At 34.1% G+C, this 25,405-nt stretch overlaps 1 protein-coding gene across 4 annotated transcripts in view; it reads right to left on the reverse strand.

Moving 5' to 3' along the window:
• Positions 1 to 25,405, reverse strand: part of arnt2 (aryl-hydrocarbon receptor nuclear translocator 2) — a 75,001-nt gene that overhangs the window by 23,417 nt on the left and 26,179 nt on the right. For all 4 annotated transcript variants that reach the window (XM_052561059.1, XM_052561061.1, XM_052561058.1 and 1 more), the window contains 7 exons: positions 25,027 to 25,129; positions 22,551 to 22,616; positions 20,206 to 20,291; positions 15,304 to 15,380; positions 13,993 to 14,127; positions 13,419 to 13,493; positions 6,918 to 7,069 (listed from right to left, as the gene is read on the reverse strand). In XM_052561059.1, coding sequence (XP_052417019.1) covers positions 6,918 to 7,069; positions 13,419 to 13,493; positions 13,993 to 14,127; positions 15,304 to 15,380; positions 20,206 to 20,291; positions 22,551 to 22,616; positions 25,027 to 25,129 — 694 coding nt within the window. The remainder of the gene's footprint in view (positions 1 to 6,917; positions 7,070 to 13,418; positions 13,494 to 13,992; positions 14,128 to 15,303; positions 15,381 to 20,205; positions 20,292 to 22,550; positions 22,617 to 25,026; positions 25,130 to 25,405) is intronic.

Genomic DNA, 25,405 nt, shown 5'->3' on the forward strand with positions numbered 1-25,405 from the left:
GCGCTCGCCGCTGTTTTTTACTATCTTGAGAATTCAGAGATCGACGAGACTTTCCTGACCTAAATAAGTTGTCACACTGCGCATGCGTGAAATGCGTTAAAAAAATTGACGTAATTAACGACAAACAACTAATTAACGTCGTTAACGTGCTATTTTTGACAGCCCTAATATATATATATATATATATATATATATATATATATATATATATATATATATATCTCAACACAACTAGCTTGGTCTAGCTGGGAGAAAAGCTAACTCCCTCTGTTTTAAGCTAACTATACCACAGTTTATATAATTGTTCTATTGTAACTACAAAAAAGTCACTACTACACTAAAAAGTCACTAAACCACACCAATGCTAATCAATTTATTTATTAATGTAAAAATCACCCTGAAATTTGGCAGTTTTCCATGCTACAACATGACTCGGCTAATCACTGGGAAGCTATGCTAAATGCTACACAGCTTGTGCCACTGTTCAGATAAATGACTTTAAGTTATATATTATTTTCACAATATATATATATATATATATATATATATATATATATATATATATATATATATATATATATATATATATATATATATATATATATATATATATATATATATTATTTTTTCCCCTCAAACTGATTCTGGATTTGAAATGTATAATTAACAACAATAATAGTATAATTAATAATAGCTTTAGTCAATAATATTGCATTATTAGCTTAGAAACGCTAATTTTAAAGCTAAAAAGGAGTCTCTCAGATGATTTAAATCAAATAATTCTGCCAAATCAGTCACTTATGAGGTTTAATTTCAGTTAGATGCTCTCTTTTTCCACTTTTTCTAATGTATTGGTGGTCCTTTGTTATGTGTGGATATATGCATTCATTCATTATTTATTCATTTTACAAAGTGGAGGAAATTTCACAACTAATTTGAAAGCTAGCCAGGAAATCACAGTGAGACCTGGTCAAGACAGCAGCACATAAAGTTTAATACAGATAGAATCACAGAAACAGTATCAAAAATTACAAAGTATCCTTTAGAACATTATACAAAAGACCTTTAAAAAATACTCAATGTTGGAAGTGTGTCAAGATTAATTAAATTTTGCACTTCATTCTAAGGCCAAGGAGCATAAACGGAGAAAGCGCATTTTCCAAAGTTTGACAATACCCATATACAATATAAGACAATACCCTTGAAACTATTAACCGAAAACAGGAACTTGATCTAGTGCAATGACTATTTATATGAAAAGTTTACAAACTAGAAATATAAGATGGTAATTTACCTAATAGAGCCTGTACGATAAACAAGTATATATGTAACTTTCTCCTTTGATGTAAAGATAACCAATCTAAAGATTCATATAAAATACAATGATGCGTCCTTTGACTCTGCGCCAGTGACAAAACATAATGCTGCATTATAAACAGAATCTAATTTTCGAAGTAAAGAACTATCTTCATGTACATATAAATAATCGGCATTAAATAATTATTGATAAAAATTTACTCTTTACTAATTGCGAGCCTTATAAGGGTCTAGGCTTTTTTAACAACTTATCAATATGTATATTAAAAGCTCATCTTTCATCCATCCAAATACCTAGGTTTTTATAGGAACTAACTCTTTCTATAAGTGAACCATTCAAGGTCGTAATTGTCAAATCAACCTTGATTTTAGTGACTGCGCCTAAAAATCATATACTTTGTCTTATTTGAGTTTAAAACCAATTTTATCTGCAACAATGAGCGCTACATAATTAGAAAAGCATCCTGCAGTTGCTGTAAAGCTTGTTTTAAAAAATATATTGCCGTATAAATAATTGTATCATTTGCATGTCTATTCCATGACCTAAATCATTAATATAAATAGAAAATAACAAAGGGGCTAAAACAGATCCTTGAGGAACTCCAGTATATACATGAAGAAAAGGTGAGTTATAATTTTCAACAGACACACATTGAGAGCGTTCGGAAAGACAGTTTTCAAACCATTTTAAGGCAGCTTCACTGAGACCTATAATTTGTGATCTGCTGAATTAAAAGTTTTAGACAGGTCAATAAATAAAGCAGCACAGGACTTTTTACAATCTATAGAGTTTATTATATAATTTGAGACTAATGTAGCTGCAGTAATGGTGCCATGTCCCATTCTAAACCGTGACTGATTATCCTTAAGAATATTATTGGATGACAAAAAATGTTTTAATTGATTGTTTATCAGCAGTGATGGGAATAACGGCGTTATAAATAACGGCGTTACTAACGGCATTACTTTTTCCAGTAACGAGTAATCTAATTGATTACTCTTATCATCTTAATAACGCCGTTACCGTTACTGCCAAAAAATGCGGCGCGTTACTATAACTGATGATGAAGCTGTTTTTTTTTTTTTCATCAGACCAACTAGATCTCTGAGCGAGAGGCAAATACTTTTTTTTACTGTTCTTCCTTGGTTAGTGGGCAGAGCACGAGACAAGCGCATAAATGCTGACGATTGGCTGAGGTAGAGTAAAATTTCATTGTAAGCCAATCAGAGGTAGAGTTGGGCGGGTTTTCGAAAGCACGCATAGTAGTGATGGGAATTCGGCTCTTTTGACTCAGCTCACTGAAAAGAGCCGGCTCTTTGGCTCACAAACGGCTCTTTAAATGACTTTGACTATAATATTTCAATTTTTATTACATAATTATTTAATTTCTATAGGCTAAATTTGAAAAAATAGAGTTGGCTATTCAGATATGCGAGCCAGCTCCCGAAGTTCAACTAAAAAAGCCGGCTCTTAGAGTCGGCTCATTCGCGAATCGCGAACGACTCATCAAAAGCTCATTCGCGAACGAGTCGATCCATCATCACTAACGCTCATTCGCGAACGACCCATCATCGGACAGGACAGGACACACAACGAACAACACAAGCCAGTCAGTCAACCAGAGACAGGTATGGCGACGAGCCCAAATAATCCAAAAGTAGCCTTCTCTAAATGGAAGTATATACATTACTTTTTCCTTCAAGAAATTAAAGAAACAATAAAAGGAAATATCAAAAGTTCCCAAAAATCTATCGTGTTATTTGCATTGATCCACTATATAAACATAATATCTACATACATGCCATTTGATTGGAGGCTAGTCTCACTTTGTCCCACAGCAACTTTTTTTTTTAGATGTGTGTACAATGTTTCATGTTTCTGTTAATAATGTATTGTATTAAGTGTCCATTTCATTATAATATTCAGATTTATCATAAATAATTGAACATGCACATGTATTTTAAGTTCCTTTAAAGAGGGGTAGAGGTGGGGTCACGTTTGAGCATTTAAAATTTAATTTTACTTGAAAGTAACGCAATAGTTACTTTCTTAAGTAACTAGTTACTTTAAAAATTTGTAACTGAGTTACTAATTTAGTTACTTTTTGGAAGAAGTAACTAGTAACTGTAACTAATTACTTTTTAAAAGTAACTTGCCCAACACTGTTTATCAGTGATTCAAAGACTTTTGCTAAGACTGCCAATTTAGAAATAGGGCTATAGTTATTTGGGTCTGTTGGAACTCCCCCTTTAGTAATGGAATAATCATAGCTGATTTCCACATTTTTGGTATTTCGTTGGAGGTGACACTTAAATTAAATATAGTGGCTATAGGTTCTGCTACAAGATCAGCTGCCAATTGTAGGAAATAAGGCTCAATTTTATCAATTCCTGGTGACATTATAGTATCTAAATTCTTTGGTGCTTTGTGAACTTGTGCACTACTAATGGGCATAAAATTAAATGAATATGAAGTGCAGTTTTGAGCAAACTCAACAGTTTCAGTAGAAGTATGAATAGCCGAGTTAGTAGACTCGGAGGTTGAGCCAATTGATGTAAAATAATTATTAAAAATATCTGCATTAACTTCTCTGCCCTTAACTTCAGTGTGATTAACGTTTAAATGATCTAGGAAATTGGATATCAATGTAGGTACTGAAGCAGACTTGACTAGTTTCCAAAAATTTACAGGATTATTAAGAATTCCATTTATCATAGATAAATAATAATCACACTTTGCACTTTTAATTAATTTTGTGCAGTTGTTTCATAATGCTCTATAAGAGATCCAATCAGTAGAATTATTTGATTTCTTTGCATTGGCCCATGCAATATTTCTCTGTTTTATAAAAGTAAAAACTGTGTCATTGAACCAAGGATTATCTTTACCCCTTACTCTTAAATTGTTTAACTGGAGTATGTTTATCACAGATGGATAAAAATGTTGAAATAGTCTGATGGTGAAATCTGAAATAGTCCCAGGCCAAATCAACATCTGGTATACATGAAACAACCCCCAAATTACTGAGATAAATATCACGTAAAAAAGCTTCTCACACAGAAAACTGCACAGTGATCACTAATATCATTTCAGAAAACTCCCAATTCAGAATACCTGTGAGGAGCGTTAGTTAAAATTAAGTCCAATAAAGTTGATTTGCTCAAATCCTTTTGATTAAGCAGAGATGTTGAACTGATCAGATGTATCAAATGGAAAGGTTCACAAACCTCCTTAAATGAGTCGGAAAATGACGATAACCGGTCCCAATTCAAATCACCATGTAAAATCAATTCATATGTATTTAGTCCAATCATGAAGAAATTCTGCAAATAAAGTACATACTTCACTTGAAGAAGATGAAGGCGGGCGATAACAACCAGCCACAATTATGTCAGAGCCAGAAAACAAATATAGTCTAAGCACCAACAATTCCAAGCCATTTACTTTGCTGAATGACTGAATGCTTAATGACTGAATGCAGGAACAATTTATGCAATTGTTTTTGCAAATATTGCAAATATATTGCAACTTCCCCTCCTTTTGTTGTACAATCAGATCTGAAGACATTATAAGCATTTAAGTTAATCATATCATTTGTGACAGTTGCCTATATAATTCAGCTATATTGGTTTTGTAAAAGTACACAGACAGATTAGAATTGGGTTACTATATATGTACTGTCAAAATGGTCTCATTTACTATTTTCACCTCCCCGTACATATCCATAAGCCCTATTCGGACGGGCTAGTTTTCTAAACTACATTTGAGTTTCCATTCTTACCACCTGACATCTGTGATTTTCATGTACCAATTTGTACGGGACTAACATCTCCATGTTTATTACAGAGGTGGGAGGGTCTGTTTTGTGCATCTGGGCGTCACAGAAATCACGCGCTCTGTATATGTGCATTGCATATAGTCATTCGGTTTGATTACCATTAGTATTATTACACAATAAATACTAAATACTAAATGGCTAGTATTGCAAAACCATGTTAATGTGTGGTTTCTTTAGTTAAACTTGTTTTCCTTTTTTTTCTTTTTTTTTGTAGTAGGCTAAACCCATGTTAAATTTTCATAAAAGTACATCTGTAATTAAAACATTATGTAATGGAGTGCCTAAATGAAGGCGAGTAATCTTACCTGATGCTGATATTACAATAGCAAGTATTAACAGTTTGGGTAATCTGGATCTTGGTTTTATTATTTTTATTTGTTTATTATTATTATTATTATTATTTCTTTGCTGGGAAGCAAATATATCAAACATGCGCATGGTAAGACCATCTAAGGTAATTCACATTGGCCAAAACACACAAGGAAATGCGTTGTGAAATATAATACTGCTGGCAATCATAGACATTCACATTTGGACGGGATCGTTTTCTCAGAGGATCAATGAGTTTGCTGAAAAACAGTAGGTAATTTGCTCTGGAATTAAAACAGAGGTTGTGTGAGAAAAACTCAGATGTGGCAGATTCGGACGGGATTGAAATCACCAAGTACATCTGTGAAACACAGATTTCTCTAACGACCCCCTGTAAAACTAGTCCCGTCCAAATAGGGCTTTAGACAACTCCACCCTGAAAGACAAAAGAAATACACCCAAAGTTGCACCTGAGGGCAAAGAAAAAAACACCCTGCTTTAAATGCACATCTACAAGTTCACAGGACCTGTATGGGCATAAATCAAGCCCTTTCTGCCAACACCAGATGAACAGGCAAATACTTCACAAGGAGAATAAATGATACTGATGCCAGGCTCACAGAGGCCCAAACATCTCAAGGCAGGTCACATAGTTGTGGCAAACTGGTGCTAATTACAGAAACCACCCAAAACCATCAGTCATTAAAGAAGAGCTCTTGTTTGCATCCTGCTATGAAGTTTGCCATTAGTGACGCACTCATATATATATATATATATTTTTCCTGAAAAACCTAAGACACCAAAATCAAAACTAAAGTTAATATAATAATCAAGTAATTACATTTATTTAATAATCAACACTTAGTTAAAAGTATTATATAAAATTATATAAATGTCCTGTGTTTAATTAGTTTGAAATATAAACATTTAAAAAGCGGCTATGATAAAATAAAACAAATAAATCATGACAGATTAATTCAAATGTAAAATTAAATAAGGACAACCAATTTTAAGGAAAAATGTTATGCAATATAATTCACGTCCTTAACAAAAAGATCTTCTATGGAGTTATTTTTTGTCTAGCTCAATACTGAGTTTCTGTAGGTTTATGTGATTTTGGTAAAATATTTTTTACAAGCTTTTTATTGACATCTTTTTTAAAAACAAGAAATCAATACTGTTAATTTAGCACTTGCTTTAACACATCTGACATGTTTCTCTTAGTTTATCTTAATGTGTGCAGAGAATAGACATAGGCACACTCAAAACTCATCATTTAAGAAATGATAATTTTAAACTACTGCTAGTGTCAATGATTTCAGCCCACCAAAACTGTTTTGGCCGATACTGAAAATTAATTTTGGTGCAACAGCATCCAGCATTATATTTGCATTCACAACAAAGTCTATGTCAACAGCCTTTAAAGAGATGATATGAGAAGGTTGGACATACTTGACATTGGTGTTGGTGCAGATGATGTACTCGATCTCGTCTGAATAAGGGTTCTGGAAGGTGAAGCTGCTGGTTCTGATGAGCATCCACTCACGGTTCTTCATCCGGAAGCGGTACATAACCGAGAGAACCTGCCCTTTCAGCTTGACCACCTAAACACAATAGAAGAACACAAGTTCACATTTAAATCTGTAAGAACCAGCAAATACAAACAAAACAGAAGTCTAGTTGCACCAACAACTAACAGCATAACCTAGCTATGATGTTAAGTCACAACTTTCACTACTAATATGTTTGCATTGCATTATTAACTTGAAATGTATCTCTATGTATAAACTATATATGTACAGAAGCTTTTGTCACAGTAGGTGTATTGTATTGCAACAATAAGCTCATTTAGATCATGAAGGTTAAACTTTTTATGAGAGATAACATTGTGTGAATAAATGACTTGATAGTAACTTCAACACAAACAGAGTGTGCATATTAATAAATAAATGAATGAATCACTTTATGCATTTATTTACGGCTCCCTTTTTAATGCTTTTGAATAACAATAATAATAACAATGAAATAATGTCATGGGTATTTTATAACTATCATTTTTCATTTCATATTATTATTATAATTTTTTTTTTACCCTAAGGCAAACGAAGTTAGAACTTACTTTTTTTTTTTTATGCACTTCCATGTTACCTTGTGGAGAACTTAAGAACTTTTAGATTACTAATGGTGCTAACTAATTAAGTACAGCATTAGTTATAAACTAGCTTGTATTTATTAAGCCTCTAATGTGGACTTTATTATTTAAGTAAGAGCATACAAATGGCTGGTGCAACCCTACTGGGGTCTTTATCTTAATGAGTGAACGATGACTGTAATCAGTGAAAGAATAAGCAAAATATGACCAATCGTTTCCTACAGCAAATACAAAACCTATTATCAAAGTCCCCCACTAGGATCCAAAATTAATGCTCATCAAGCACCAAATGTGAACACAAATTGGCTTTAGAAATTAGGAACATGAGGAATATCGCATGCTTTATGCAAGAATGATAATGTGTCCCTCATTGATGCTTGTGACATGAGTGATTCAATTCAGAAAACAATCAAATTAAAAGCACTACAGACACTATCAATGACTATCAAAGTTTTGCTTTATATATATTGTAAGAGGAACAAGATCTCAATTAGTGTTCATGCTTTTGTGACAAGACTGGCTCACTTTGAGCTCTGGCCGGACTGAACCCCATTAACATGCTCTCCACACAGTCACCTCTATTGTCACTTAAAGCAGTGTTTGCCCATCCAAATACAGAGATTGCTTTAAATAAGAAAGCAGTGTTCAGACAAAACAACTTTCCACTCAACAGAGCATGAAAGGCGTCGAGAAAGATCTTCAGAGTTAAAAAAAAAAAACCTTAAAAAGTATCTGACAAAAATGGCTCTATTAAACAAACAGCACAAATAGCCACACTTCAAGTGAGTAATAGAAATACAGTGAGTTAGAAGAAGAGAGGGAAAAAAGAGAGGGAAAAAAGAGGGGAGAGGATATGGGATATTATTCTTGGAGACAAGAGGCCACTTTCCTTTCCGGCTTGAGAAAGGACCCTAAGATCTCAGGAGGGAAACAGACAAACATTTTAACTTCTTAAACAGATCCCAGAGTTCACGGTTTCTCAAACCAACCCTGAAGTCTCATGACTCACATCCAGGCTTCAATGCACCTTTCATCAGAATTACTTCACACTGCTTTGATCTGAAATGAGCTGCAAACTGAGTCAATCAAGGGATTTTTTTGCTGCTTTGTAATAAGAAACTGAGAACAATGAGGAAATTATGCATGCATGTGTATAAAAACGAGAAAAAAATCTTAAAGAGCCACACAGATGGGAAATCAAAAATGACCTGTATTACAGTGTATGATGTAGCTGTCCATCAGTGTAAACAATGTGCAAAGTAATTCAACCAAAACGTACATGATTTATAAAGTTATTGGCTTCTAAAGTAAGGAGTCGACTCTGAATCGCTGAAACGAGTCGTTATAGATTTCAAATCTTTTGCCCATCTCTATGTACGTCACTAGAACACTTTGCATAATAATCTCCGCCTACCGTCTTGAGAGAAACGGAGCTCTGACCTGCCCCACCCCCCCACACAGACGCTCTGGTTGGTGTGATAGCATCATGTCGAGGAGACGGTGTATTTTTAATTGTAAAGGCAAGTTTGTTTTATTTTCACTGCCAAAGAATGAAGATCAGAAGAACCAATGGCTAAAATTCATTTTTACCACAATACCAGAGCAGTACAACAAATCCCTTTTGTTCTGTTCACAACATTTCACTGATGACTGCTTTTCTAATCTCAGTGAGTACAAGGCAGGATTTTCAAAGCGTTTGGCCATAAAGGATGGTTCATTTCCAACTTTATTTAGAACAACGAGCATCTCCAAATCATAACACGAAGTATGATTATTAAGTTATGTGTTTGTTTTCTACCGAGCGTCTTATCAGTATGTGTTTTGTCTGCAGCCTGTCTGCGCTGATCGTCATGTACAAACACGTCATTAAAATGAAGTGTAACAAGTGCTGCTAACAGACATTCTGTGATAAAGTTATCCATATGAAAACAACGCCCCCGCGCTGAACGCGCTATTCAGATTCAAACTGAAGCGCGCGGCTTGAATACACACACACAGAAGGAAATGCAGCGAGACTGTTCAAGTTTTTTATTTTACTGTTTGCTTCGCGGTGAGAGGAATAAGACACAATTCACCCCAAACAGATGCTAACGCATAGTTTACCGTGGAGGTGTGTGCGGAACAACCAATCCAAACTGCTTATGTCAGTTGACCAATCAGAACACAGTATGCTACCGAAAGGTGGGGTTTAAGGAAACTGAATCTTTTGAACAGCTTCGCGCGAACCGTTTGGGCATCTATGAGAATTGAGGTAATTTTAAAATTATATTTTGACAAAATGACAATGTTTTTTAACCTTGGATGGATTTAAACCTAATGTACAGGACTTATAAACAGTGATAGGAAGCTTAGAATTTTCATCTTACTGGCTATTTAATGAATAAACATTTTATTTCACTTGTGTTTTAAAACCAGCAGGGCAACTAGAATTTAATGTAGTCCTATAATTTATTGGCTTAAATACACCTATTTTACAGAAGTTACAAGTCACATGACCACTGATATACAGTATTGTGCATCCCTGGCTGTGATTTATGCATTTAGATTTGATTGGATTGTGAATGAAATTTGGTTGAAGGTGAGATACAGAAAAATAAGAGGGATTAAGACTTTTAAATGATAAAGCGAGTTATAAAATTAGGTTTGATTCGATTATAAAAGCAGGAACATGTATTAGAGAGTCAATTTAAATTTTAAGTTGACTTTAGGGAAGCCAGAGAATTTTGGATTGTGAAATCAGGGCAGGATCTTTGAGAGATTAATATCTCTCTACGGTTTTCTTTTTCCATTCTTTTATGACAAATGGTCTCTTCATCTTCACGCAGTAAAGAATCTGTCAAGTAAGAATCCAGTAGTCCACAACATCAAGTGATTTCGAGCAACCCCCTTGAAAGTACATTGTTCTAGCCTCTGACAACTCAGTATCGAAACTACAGGCCAAGAATAACACGCTTTCACCGTCTCGCTACGCATAAATTGTCGGCTTTTGTTCCACTTGGCTTCAAAAGTAAAAGATAAGACGCAGATAAGGCTCAGAAACAGGTGTGTGTTGCGGACGCCGCCACGTGTGTGTGTGTGTGTGGTCTCGAGTTTCGAAGACGTCCAGTTATCTGAAGGCTTTTCTGGATGTCAGCCAAAGGGGTCTTTATCAGCCGTCAACAGACCTACGCAGAGAAAGAGGCGAAAGTACTTTGACAAATCTCTTCGTGGCGTACCTGACCACTCAACCTTGGCCTTCCGGGAGAAGCGAGGCGGAGGATTTGAGGGGCTTTTAAGAAGCAAAGCACGTAATATAGAGGGCACGATCATCTAGGGAGTAAAAACACTGCGCACACCCTTCAAGTGCCCACAATATCATCCCATGGGGTGGAATACCAACACACACACACACACACACGGTTGGCACACACGCGTGTGAAGAGAATACTGATAGTAGCTGTAAACCCCAAGACGGGAAGTTGAAGACAAAGAAAAAGGGGCCCAAAAAAAGAGAACAAAAGCTGGTGGAATAAAGAGCAGGATAAAAGAAAAACAGAGAGTTTTTGTAAAAGACCAAAGATAAGGAGACAGGATGAGGTAAAGAGCAAGAACAGAGGTGAAGCGAAAAATAAAACTTTTCAAATTCATTTTCACTCACTGAAATAAAGATGAATAAAAAAAAAAAAAAAAAAAAAAATTATATATATATATATATAAACATTAAAAAAAAATATTCCTGTCAGTTTGAACTATTTAGTTACCAAGGCAACATTTATATTTTGTTTAAAATTGAAATAGTTTTAATTACTAGAACTGAAACAAAAATTAAGGCTAAATTGAAAAAATGGAAACAGAACATATAAAATCTAATTATGAAATATTAAAACCACTAAGAAACACTACAATAGTACATAAATAGCATATAAAAATAGAAAAAAAAACAGAAAGATAATAAACTACAATTATCATTAATTGGAATAATGAAGAAATTAAATATATCAGATGAAAAACTTTGTTTTAACGTTTCTAATTTGTTTAAATTTAAGTAATAAAATGACTACATTTGAAAACTGAAACAATTTAAATTAAAACTAAATAGAAATATTAAAAACTATTAAAAATGACAAAAATACTCAAAATAAAATTTGAAAATATAAAAGTTAAAAAGAAAAACTAAATCTGAAGAAACACTATTATAGTATATAAATAATACTAAGAAGAAGAAAAAAAACTGGAAATTCAAGGAAAAAGGTGCTAAAAACAACCAAAAGCATGAGTAATAACAACCAGGATAAAGGAAAGATATATAGATGAGGTAAAGGACAGGAACAGTGACCTGACAGGAAGAGCAAAAACTAAAAGTGAACAGAAGCAAAAATGTAAATTATATAAATAAAATCTACCAATAAAATATATAAAACATATATGAATAAACACAATAATAAAACATGAGCAATACAGAAAACAATGAATAAAGAAACAAAATGCCAGACAGGAACTTAAGGGTAAAGTCAGGGGGCTGAAAAAGACTGAATGTCAGAAAAATAAGGAGAAGGATAAAAATAAAACAGATAGGGTGAGGTAAAGAGCAGGAACAGAGGTGATGTGACAGGAAGAGAGAGCGAGGAAGTCAAAAGAGCTTCTGAGGAGCACCAGCTTGCTGTTTAATTGGCAACTGGATTAAAAACAGAAAGACAAACAACAACAACAGCTGCAACAGAGAAAACCTCTTTAAATGTCCAAACACAAGACTCTTCACCATTCTCTGCAGGTACTCGACGAACTCTCAGGGGTAGCCAATCGACACCTACTAACCGATGGAGACTTGCAAACAGCACTCCACTGACTGGAGTGGGAAGGCAAAGGATTTGGGGTTTTTCTTGGCAAGCAACATTCACATAATGTCACCCCCCTCAGAGTTTGCTCTTTCCCTGCTCTGGGGTCTATCGAGTTCACTGTGTCACCTTGTCTTAGATGTTTCTCCTAATATTCCTGAGACTCAAATTATAAAATGAATGTGGTCACCAGCTCAGATCAGTTGCTCTTTGGGGAACTTCATGAGAACTGCTAGAGTTCATATTGAGATATCTGGTTTATGATGCAGACTTGGCAAATCGGAGCACAGTTTGAGATCTCTTGAAACTTGAGGAGATGCATGGGAGATTACTGGTGTGTTTTTCTCAGGAAATCAGAGAATCATGGACAAGATTCATGTCTTCTTAAAGAAGTTAAAGTGTTGCCGATCAACTCAATGAGAAACACCTCAAATAACATCTACCTGACGTTGCATGTTCTAATATGATGCAGTTTTTAATGCTTATTTTTAAAGAATCTGTCTGTTGCATTAATTTGTGCTTCATATTTATTGTGCTAGATTTATGAAATATATATATTTTTTTACAAAATATAGGAAGTTCATACAAATATTCCCAATTACAATTCTTGAAAATTAGCCTGACTATATGGCAATTTTTAATGAAAATTCACTGATCACTTCAAATAAGTGAGCGGATTATTTTGCCATGACTAGCTCAACGGGAATTGTTGCATTCATTTTAGGGATGTGCATCTCCATAACTGATTGGTCTACAATACTATAACTGGTCAAATATTTTCTTAAAAAAATCTTTATTTTTAAGAATATTATTCTTAAGAATGTTTCGGTAATCCAGCCCTAGTAGACCAATTAGCTCTTATTTCTTCTCAAAAAGAACATCGAGAGATCTTATTTATTTTGTTTCTTTCCTACAGGATCACGGTGCTGATGAATGTGTGTAGGACTGGAACAGTGCTGGTGGTTGGGTTTCCTTTTGTTGGTGTACCTGCTGGAAGCTCTCTCGCAGGTGGCTCTGGTCCTCCGGGTGGCAGAACTCCAAAATGTCTTTACCAAGAAGATCCTGTTCAAACCCAAGAAAAGGAACAGTCATATGAAAGCTTGATTCATACAAACTCTTCATATTTGTTAAATAGAGCACAGCTGATGAGAGAGAATTGTTTCTCCCACCCCTTCTCATCAGACTAACACGGTTTGCCAGATTGAAGACAAGAAAACCTCTGGTCATAGAGATCTTTAAATGGATGTTGAGGCTTTTTCGTTGCAATTTCTGACCCAGTTCATTTGCTGGCTTCCTTGGCTGCAATACGCTGTGTTTTCTGACAACTGGCAACCCGGGGTGTCAAAATACTATTGGTTAAATTAGCAGTGGAATCACCCAGACAAAAACAAAAACAGACATTCCGACATGGAATGAACATTTCAAAGTAGAATCACTGCCTGTAGCATTGTTTTTTGAAAAAACATGTTTGTGAACTTAGTATGTTTCCTAAATATCTGCAAAACTCATATAATTGCACAGAGCACATTTAATATAAAGCTGCACATTCAGTGAAACTGACCTGAGGCTGGTAGCCAATCACGTTGATGCAACGAGGGTCCACAAAAGTGATGATGCCATCTGAGTTGTGGCGGGAAAGGAACTCCGTCGGCACAGAGAGTCCGTTCATATCCATGGAAACTGGCGAGCTGGTCACCTGAGAGACGAGGTAAAGGGATTTTTACACAAACAGATGGTCATGATGCTCAAACAAATAGATGCATGTTTTGTAGTGCCGCGCTATCATGGGATTGTGGAAGAATTAGTTATAGCCGTCTATGCACATTCAGATGTGGGAAGGTATTTATTGAATACAAATCACATTTAAATGCTAGACACACGTTGAAACCTTAAGTATACAAAAGTTTTATGCAGTGACCCTGATTTTAAAAGGTGAGTTTGTTATTTGAGAGCTGACAAGGTACTTTTTATAATGATAGATGAATTAAGTTCCCAGAAATATGTGACAAGAAATGTGAATAATAATAAGTTAAGGTAAAGAAAGGACAGGTTCAACATATCCTAATACATCTTCTCTCTAGAGTTTGCCTGCATGTGCACAACAACTACAGAAGATTGTTGCCATGTGGTTACTAGGGTGTATTGTCATTATAATGTTGCCATGTGGTTCCTAGGGTGTTCTACTTGTTAGTATGCTGCTGTTACTAGGGTAGTTTTTTTTTTTAAGTAAAACACCCTAGTTTTTGAAGTAAAAAAGAAAAATAAGATAGCAGCTAGAACACTGCAATGCAGTTGCTAGATTGTTATAGTTGTTAGAATGTTGTCATGAATATGCTAATGTGTTCTAATGGTTAGAATGTTGGATGCGGTTCCTAGGGTGTTTTTTATTAGAATGTTGCCATGCAGTTGTTAGGGTCTTCTAGTAGGTAGAAAGTTACCATGCAGTTGCTAGGGTGTTATAGTTGTTAGAATGTTGCCATGCGGTTACTAGGATGTTCTAGTTTTTAGAATGTTGCCATGAAGTAGCTAGGGTGTTCCAATTGATACAATGTAGCCATGCAGTTGCTAAGGTGTTCAAGTTGTTAGAATGTTTCCATGAAGTAGCTAGGGTGTTCCAATTGATAGAATGTAGCCATGTAGTTGCTAAGGTGTTCTAGTTGCTGGAACGTAGCCATAAGGTTACTAGGATATTCTAGTTGTTAGACTGTTGCTATGTGGTAGCTAGGGTTTTCCTGATAATTGCTATGGGGTTCTGTTTGTTTGCTCAAATGTTACTATACAGTTGCTATGGTGTTCCAGGCAGATGCAAGCATGCTGTCATGCATTTGATAATTTTATTGCCATATACTGTACAGCCGAGATCCAGACATACCTGCAGTCTTCCAATCGCAACCAAGCAGTATTTGCTGGTTTGACCTGCTTCCGTGTCTTCATCCGGAATGGTCATGCCTGGAAAAGAAACCGCGACAGTCATTTGTCCAAACACCAGACTGAATACATGTGGAGATCCTGATGACTAACATGTTTATTCCCACATCATTTTCTAATGAGATGCTATGTTGCAACAGTACACATGACCTGTTTGGGAATCTTTGTGCAAAAACATGTTTTTGATCCCAGATATTGGCATTTTCTCAATATTTTTGTCAACGTCTCCATGACTCATCAAGAGTTTTTTTCATTCATAATGATTTATTTTAGTCTTCTAAAACCAGTAGCAAAGCGGTTATTGTTCCTGGATGTTGTCATGCCGTGTTTATGTGGAGTATATGGGACATGAAGTCAGACAGATGGGAATCAGGGCAGAGAAACGACTCCTGTCCTAGAGTTTGTTTAAGCAGGAACATGAAGCGTTTAATCTCTTTTTAATTGCATTAACGATTTCTCGTTGACACACTTCCTTCTTTGCCTTGACCTCATTATGGTTGGCGGCTAAAAAAGCTTTTCAGGATACAATGATCTTTCTGAATGACGCAAAGAAGAGAAAAAACATGAGAAATAGAAAATAAAATAAATACTACTCACAATGTCTAAGAACTGCTATAAAAAGATTTGAGTATCTGTTTCTTACATAATTGTTTTTATTATACATTTTTCATATTAGATTTTTGTTTTCAACTTTCTTTAAAATATGTTTTACAATACAAAATAATTTAGGCTCAACCGATGAGCTGTGTGAGGGGTAAGGCTACTTTGAGGCAGCTGTGGCCTAATGGTTAGAGAGTTGGACTTGTAACCCAAAGGTTGCAGGTTCAAGTCTCAGTGCAAGCAGGTGAGGGGAGTGAATGAACAGTGCTCTCATCTACCCTCAATACCCATGGCTGAAGGGCCCTGAAAAAGGCAATTGCTCAAAGTCCCGGGTGTGTGTTCACGGACTGTGTTCCCAACTCACTGCTGTGTGTTTGCACTTGGATGGGTTAATTGCAGAGCACCAATTCAAATGAGTATGGGTTACCATACTTGGCAAAATGTCATGACCTTCACTTTTTTTTTTTTTTCACTTTCACTACAGTTTGCTCAGCCAAAAAGTGCATCAGTCCCGGAAGTAAAATATCCTATTTATTTTCTACATAGAATAAATTATTTTGAACGATTACTTTAAAAACAGACCTACTCTGATCTCAGACCTTGTTAATTGATAGTTTCTGCTTTTATTGAAGTCATCAGCCTACATCATTTCAACTTATTTTTTTTTACAGAATCGTGTTTAAAAGCTTAATTCCTGGTGAAAAACTACACTACTAATGACTCTGCAGCGATATCTCCACTAATCAAAGAACTGTGGCAAGCCAAAAGAACACTTTTTCCTATTGTCTCAAACTACTTATTTTGCATTAACATAAAATATATTGATTTCTTATATATAATCAACATTTTTAAATTAATAGATTTTAAATTTTTCCATCATTTCTATCAATGTCATTCACAATGCTTTATGGGATCGTGATTCTTTCCCTTCCCTTATGAAATATGGTATACAGTTGTGTCTTTTTGTCTGGTTTTTGAAAAAATAATTTTTGCTTCAATTCAAGGTTTATAAAGTTGCTATTCACCTAGTAAATGGTTGGTTTGGTTCAGAACTATTAAAAGATTTTTTATAAAGCCCTATGGGGAAAAAAGAATTAGAAAAATACACTTGGAAACAAGGCCACTGACAAACTCTTTCACTCTATTGCAGACCCACTTCTCAAGGTTAAACTGATTCAAACCAGTAACTTGTGAGTATTTTTAACCAATCCATTTAAATAATCGCTTCAAAAGACTCAACACTTGTCATTCTGTATATTTGTTTTTATGCATACAGCAAATATATGCAGTACTGAATAATATAAATACAGAATAGAGTGAAATCTGGTCAATTTATTGTCTCATTGTCAATATTTCATGGTCTGTTCCCACGTTCACACTGCAAACTGTCACCTCGAGTAAAATACAACTCAATGCATCAGCGGTGCATGGCTGTGCAGGGAACAGCAGTTCACAATACTAATGACTCTGTGCTACAAATAAACAGGAACGGTATATATATCACTGCATAAATGACACATTCAGGGGGAAAAAAAACTTCTCTGAAAACAGGCTGCATACCACGGACAGATGCACCGATGGTTTGAATTAATTTACTGCCTTTAATTTGCACAAACTGACATTATACAAGCAGACAGAATTCATTTGCTTGCATATCAAAGTAATAAAGAGCACATAAAGCCTTGTGTTTGTTTTGCAAATGCTATGAAACTGATCAAAAATGCATATCAGGGCCATCTGGTGAGGCCAGAGCATATCCTAACCATTAATGCACTGATTAGCATTCAGCGTGATGAAAACGATACGAGATGTCTTTTAAATCACCACATTCCAGTATGACACCATAATGGCTGACAATCATGCATTGCAGGTTATTTTTATCCTTACTTTGTGCCATTATGCAACAAACAGGATGTCCAGCATGAGTGATTAATTTTATACGACGCACACATATGTTGGAGATGCGCTCAGAGGATACCTGGACAACCTCCAACAAAGATATGAGGCTAAAAGTTCAGGTTTTTGAGTTAAGGGTTCCTCAGTTCACAGTCTTTTTCTTCCTTTCTCACTGCACACATGCTGTTGTGTTAATAGGAATCACAGGCCAGGGGGGGCGGGGGGGTATAGCATGCTGGTGTCATATGGGAGTCATCCAAAAGTCCAGACAGTTCTGCGGACTGAAGGGTTCGATTGGAATTTAACACTGAATTCCAGAGTTCTGGTAGTTCAAGAAGTTCAAACACATTTTCCAAACAACTTGTTCCATTAGGTTTCAGATTGCAAAAAAAAAAAGAGAAAAATGTATATATATATATATATATATATATATATATATATATATATATATATATATATATATATATATATATATATATATATATATATATATATATATATATATATATATATATATACACACTTTATTTTTATATAAAAAAACACCAATAATATTGCTACTCTTTATGTCTACTCAGATACTGAGTAAGAATATTAAATTAATATTAACAAGCGGAACCTACAAAAAAAAAAAGGACTGGTTCCTCTGAATCATTTGCATCAGTACATGTTGATGATGAATGCAAGTTAAATGGATGATTCACCCAAAAATGAAAACTGTCAATATTGTATCGCCGCCATCATACTTAAAACCCATAAAATGTTGGTTAGTCTTTTAAACACAAATTAAGATTTTAATGAAACCTGAGGTCCAGAATCAACAACTACAAGGACACATGGCTGAGCTTCGGTGTTTACCATGTCTTCACTACATAGTGTATATGTGTTTATATATTAAATCTGTTCATCATATTAAGTGATTGCATCAAGGATCAAACCTCTTGATTCATATGGATTCGTTTTATAGTGCTTTTTAATTATTTATTTTTTTCAGATCTTTTAAGTTTGAGTGACCTCGACTTTCAAATCCTCAGACATTGAGAATGTCTCAATTTGTGTTTCAAAGGTTAACCAAGATGCAATGTCTTTGGAACAACGTGAGGGTAAATAAATGACAACTTGGGTGAACATTTCTCTTTAAGTTACATTTAGCACAAAAATCACATGATTCAAATAATAATTTTTGGAACCAGCTAATTTACATGCATCAATAACAATAAGTTCCACTTGCCAATACATCATTTAATTTAATAATGTATCAGCATTATTTAAAAACATAAACTTTAATAAACAATAAAGAATTTGTATTAATAACTAACATTAACAAAAAATGTTATATACTGTAACAAATGCATTGCTCATTGTTCATTAATACACTTATGTTGCATAATAGAAGCTTATTGTTAAGTGCACTGTAAAAAAGATTTATTACAAGGCTTCTGTATGCTTTTTATATTTATATAATTTAATGTAGGACTAATTAACTTAATCTATATCACACAAAGAGTACAGTTTTTCCTGCAGATGCATGAGCACATTTAATAATCATTTTGTACAAGTAAAGCAATAAGTGACTTACATTTATTACATAATATTGCTTGTTTTTGCTCAATTTTGCTAACGAAAACAGTTCCAAACAAAGATCACAGCATTGTTTTGCATCTCTAAGCAATGGACGGTGTTTATTATTGAATGAATCAGCTTTTTGAACTAATCCGTTGAATAAATGATTCAGTGATGTACTCATTAACACAGTCAAATGCTTTGTATCTGACTGAATCAGCCGTTTGAATGAATGGTTGAAGCTCAATGACTCACTCGTTAACATTCACTTGCTGTCACCTACTGGTGGTTTTAATTTAGCGTTTCAACTTTTTTTCTTCATGTTTTAAATTATTTCAAATGTCAGTATTCAAAGTTTTATGTTAAAAACAAAACATTAGGCCTATTTATACATCTGTATCTGCAGTTTAAATCAATCCATGTCCCCTCTGAGATGCATAAACTGTAAATACATGCCATTTCAGACGCAGATTCCAGAAATGTTTTCTTATGTTGGAATTAAAAGACCCTAATTACCGGATGAAGTGCTTCTTATTCTTACCCCAAAAATACAAAATGGAAGAAAGAGTTAAAACTGAACACAATCTTGTTAGTCAAGTTGTGCACACTTGTACTTCTACTTTCAATACTTTTACCCCCCCAATTTAAAAAATATTATCCTAGCCTTAGATCAACCTTTATTTACCCAACACTGGTCCACTTTGGAGTATTTGTTTGGATATTTGTATGTTTGTCTCTGATTCAGTGGCTTTGAACTGACTGTGTTTGAGTGTGTTTGTGTAAGTACCCGCCGGCGGCCAGGCCTTGATGTAGCCGGTACAGTGCACAACGGAGTACTGCGCCTCCCCCTCCTTAGACGGACCAAGACCATTCCTGTGAATGAAAGAGAAACGAAGAATGAAACAAACAAAACATGTCTGGTACTCGTGTTTGGTCCTTTAAAGTTGGTATTCGGGTCGTATGAGGATTACGGGCTGCAGGATCTGATTTGGAAAGCCGGCACGAACATCCGCAAAAATGTTCCCTTTAGCATTTCACATCAAAACAAAACACAGAAGCACAACAACAGCATGACTCCATCTGCACACATCAAGATGATTTCAGACCTGCTTTTATTTCAATATCACTACAGTTCAAAAGTTTGGGGCTGGTAAGCTTTAGTGTTTTAAAAAGATCTTCCTTCTGCTCAGCAAGGCTTAATTTATTTGATCAAAATTACAGTAAAAACAATAATATTGTGAAATATTATTTGATCAAAATTACAGTAAAAACAACAATATAGTAAAAACAACAATATTGTGAAATATTATTACAATTTCAAAGAACTTTTCTATTAAAATATATTTTAAAATGCAATTTATTCCTGAGATGCAAAGATTAATTTTCAGGATCATTACTCGTGTTCAGTTAACTTTAAGTTTTTTTTTTTTTTTTAGATTCTTCAGGTGAACAGAAAGGTTAAGAGCTTTTATTTGAAATAAAGCTCTTTTGTAACATTATAAATATCTTTAGAGACAGTTTTGATCAAATTAACATGTCCTTGCTGAATAAATATATATTTTACTGAAAAAACTAAAAACAGAGTACATTAAATTTCAGCTTTAGATGAAGTAAATTTTAGTTTTTGTTCAACATTTCTATTTAGGTTTTATATCAATGTTTTAGTAATTAGATAAAAGTAATTTAATTTCTATGCCAATAACACAGACAAACAGAACTGAAGATCACGACCATTTTATATGTCGAAATGTAATGGATTGTAGCATTGACACATTGAAAAATATACATTTCAGCACCGAAAACAGTGTACAGACTTAAAAGTAATAACATGAGAGCAAAATAACATTTCCTGGAATCTTCACAAATTAAATATATTTAGTCTGCTGAACTTAAGAGATTTTAGAAAAGCAAAGGGAAACCAAATATGCACAATATCCTTGGACTCTGAATCAAACTTTTTACCCCGTCCATTAATACGAAGCACTTCGTGTGCCTTTCTCATAATGTTCTTCATGCGCTCTGTGCACAATCCCATCCCCTGTCAAATCAGTCAAGATTAGATTTAGAGTTTCCATTTACTTTGAGTTCATTAATTTATTTTCAGTTTGCAAGCTCAACGGATAGCTATGCCATGGCAGTTAGTTTGCAATCATCATTTAATTCTTGTTTATGAGCTCAACTGCGTGCCCAACACAAGGTCATGGGTTCGATTCTTAGGGTCAACACATAAAGATCAAGCACATTCCTTTAATGCACTTAAAGTCATTTTGGATAAAAGGATCTACCAAATGGAAATGAAAACCAATATTATTTTGTTTTCGATTTAGTATCCAATATTATCCCTCATCCATATTGGCCCAGTTTTGTGAACTGTACAACAGGCCTTTTTGCATAAACATTTGACACACATGTGCCATTTATCAATCAGACATCTGCAATGTATTTCTCTCACAGATGTTCCTGGAAGAGGCGATTCCTGCATTCCAGAGCTGTCAAAACCCAAAAAACACACAGCACTGCAAGTTTGATGCATTGGGTTAAACATCAGGGTTCAAAGGGCAAATTACAGGAGGGATGAACATAAACACTGGTGTTTAAGAACAAATTCTATGAATTTTCTTTAAGGATACACAATTCCTAGAAGTCATTCATGTAATGCCAAAAGTCCTAAGCGCTGCAAGACAACTAAGATAATAGATAAGCGTTTATTTAATTATCTGTGTGCTGCTTTACTTTCACTGTTTCAAGACTTACCATTAAACCATGTTCAGAAACAAAAAACAGACTCTAAAATGTGCTATTTAAGTAATATTTAATTAATTGCTTACTGTAAAGAAATTCCTAATGGAATCCGATGCATTCAGGTTTATTCAGTCAGATAAAATACTTTTGACTTAAAACAAACTAGTTCATTTACATGTTAGCACATCAAGCTGACTTTTAGATTACCTGACAAAACGTTCACAAGGTACATTGTTTTTTTGTTTTGTTTTTTAATGGGTTTGATTGTAAGTGTACACTATAAATGAATCAGCAAATCTTACTGCACAAGTCCTGTTTTAAATTACAGGATGTTTGGTTAATAAACTAGGGTTGAAAATTGTAAATATGAATAAAGAAGAAGATTCATACCTGTATCTCTTTCTCATGCTGGACAACCGATTCAGTGAGATATGATCCAGTGGAGCACTGCCACACCTAAAAAACATTTGAATATCCTTAAATTCTCACCATAAATGGATGAGACTACAAATGCATGTACATTTTTGTTAAACATTAAAGTTTGGAAACCTCAAATTAATTACATTAAGTTATTTGTGATAATAAATGATTAAAAAAAAATTAAAGAGCAAAGAACATTCAGATTAAATCAAGTGCATTTCAAGGGCTCCATTAACTGTGAAACGATGCAGAAAAAAAAACTACACTGACAAAGTATGTTAAACATTAAACTTTGGAAACATCAGCTTTTAATGGCACAAATGATCACCTAGATGATTTAAAATAAAATAAAAAGATTGTATTATTTAAAAAAAGCAATGATAAAAATTGTAAAAGATTACATTGAAATAATATGTACTCCGAGGTCATGTTAACTAAAAATAAATTTATTTATTTTTAAAGAAAAATACTGACAAAATTATATATATATATATATATATATATATATATATATATATATATATATATATATATATATATATATAATTATTATAATTATTATTATTTTATTTATTTTTTACTTTAAACCTCAACAACTTAACTATTTTAATTTATGGCATATAGTAAATTACCATATATTTTATGATGATAATAGTAAAAAGCAATCATTTTTTAAGTTTTTTTTTTTTTTTTTTGTGGTACAATCGGCAAAGTAGATTCAGATTAAATACTATGTATTAAGAGGCTGCATTAACTATTAAATACTAGAAACTAAACAAACAAATAAATAAATGAACAGTCAAGATGTCAATACAAATTGACAAATACAAGAAAACTATATATAAAAAAAAAAATCTTAATTTTTGTAAAACTTTTAACCTCAACTCAATTTATGGTACAAATGATCACTTATTATTATTATTTTTTTTATGTTGGTAAAAATATATACATGTATTACATTTTTGTGGCATTTAATTCGGATTTAATAATATGCACACAGAGACTGCATAGCTAGAAAATAGTTTAACAATTACTAAAGAAAGAAAGAATTGACAATTAAAAATGTTGTCAGTCATGTTCACAGAAAAATACAAGACTACAATGTTTTTTTAAACTCGAAACAAAAAAAGTTTTTTTTTTTTTTTTTTTTTTACAACTAATAATAAAATAAATAAATTATTAATAGCACAACCACTGATGATATCTAATATTCTAGTGACCATGTTATGACTATGTATAGCTGTTATCATTTGAATCCAGCAAGTAAAGACAGTAAAGACTATACGAGCGACCTGAAATCTCTGACCCTGTTGAGGGGTAAAATAGTTCACATCTGTTCCAACTTGAGCTGTTTATCTCCCAAAATCACTTCCATTCAACCTGGCGAGACAATCTGTCGTCCCTCGGGTCTATGTCAAATAGGCTGTGTTCATGAATGCAAGGTATGCAAATAAATGGCATGTACGTTTTTGGACAACAACAAGCAAGTAAGCGTCCTTCAGAGTTGACTCATGATGTCTAGAATTGTGTAAGAACTTTTAAGAATGACGCTCATGCTTTTTAGGGGTTCTGTTTATCTCAAGCATTTTAACACACACTCAACAGATGCGCTCATCCGCTAGCATGCGGTTTCAATCTGTCAAAGAGCCACAAATAGAAATCATTAAACATGAACACAGTTGCTAACTCTCATATTTATGTGCTAAAGGATGCACAAAAACATATGCGGCTTAATCATGCATTATGTTGGAATTTGCTCGTCATGGTTTGCGACTTAAACTGGCACGGACATTCAAATCAAATTCAGGAAGTGCATGTTTTCATCTGGTGCTAAATATGGACCAAACAACATTTCCAAACAACATTATGAATGAAAACACCTTTTAAACATACTGCGGGGAAGGACAGGAATGTTCGGCAACGATAAACATCAAGTTTCTGTTTGCCTCATTGCTAAAAAAATCCAATTAATATTGCATTTTGTTGTCTTGAAAGTTCATGCAGGCTTTAAAAATCAACCAGTAAAATTTTAGTATTTTCAGAAAAAGAGATGAATGAAAAAACTTGGATAAAGAAGGGAATATTTCATGAAGGATCATAATGAAGACAGAAAGATGCATAAACCCAGACTTCTACACCTACAGTTAATAAACACATAGGCGTGAATTTATTTCTAAGTAGTTATAATGTCAATCAGCTCACCTAAATATGAACCTTTTAAAACATCACACAGTGTAATTAATTTTATGAGAGTGACATAAGCTCTCAAAATCTGCTTAAATTGGATCCAAATGGCCTCAATATGCAAAGACTATGGTGTGCCAATATCTAAAAAATCGATATGCTGATGGTTCAAAGCTCATTCTTCTATTGGGAATCGAACTTGCAACCTTCCGTTATGAGTCCTGATCGTTAATCACCACACCAGTGACCATGAGATCTGTACCTCATTCTGCAGATGAAGGAACGTCTGGAGCCCATACACATTCTCATAGAGGACTGCTGTCCTTCCTTCTTCACTGTCCCCGTCTTCAGGTCCAATATACGCCCTGGAAATCAACACACACACACAGACAGGAAAGAGGAAAGATGTTTTTTATGTGTTTGTTTTTATTTTCTGTGATGCAAAGCTGATTTTTCAGCAGCCATTTCTCCAGTCTCTGCATGATCCTTCAGAAATCATTACATTACAATAATATATTAAAAGACAAAACTATTTTAAAGGCGACATCTCTCAATCTGGAATGTCTCCATCTGTATCAATATGCTTGCAGTATTGCTCTCAATGAGTGTCATGGCAGACTCCCAAATCTAACATTTAAAAT

Source organism: Carassius gibelio, chromosome B7 (assembly GCF_023724105.1).
Source record: "Carassius gibelio isolate Cgi1373 ecotype wild population from Czech Republic chromosome B7, carGib1.2-hapl.c, whole genome shotgun sequence".
NCBI lineage: Eukaryota > Metazoa > Chordata > Actinopteri > Cypriniformes > Cyprinidae > Carassius > Carassius gibelio.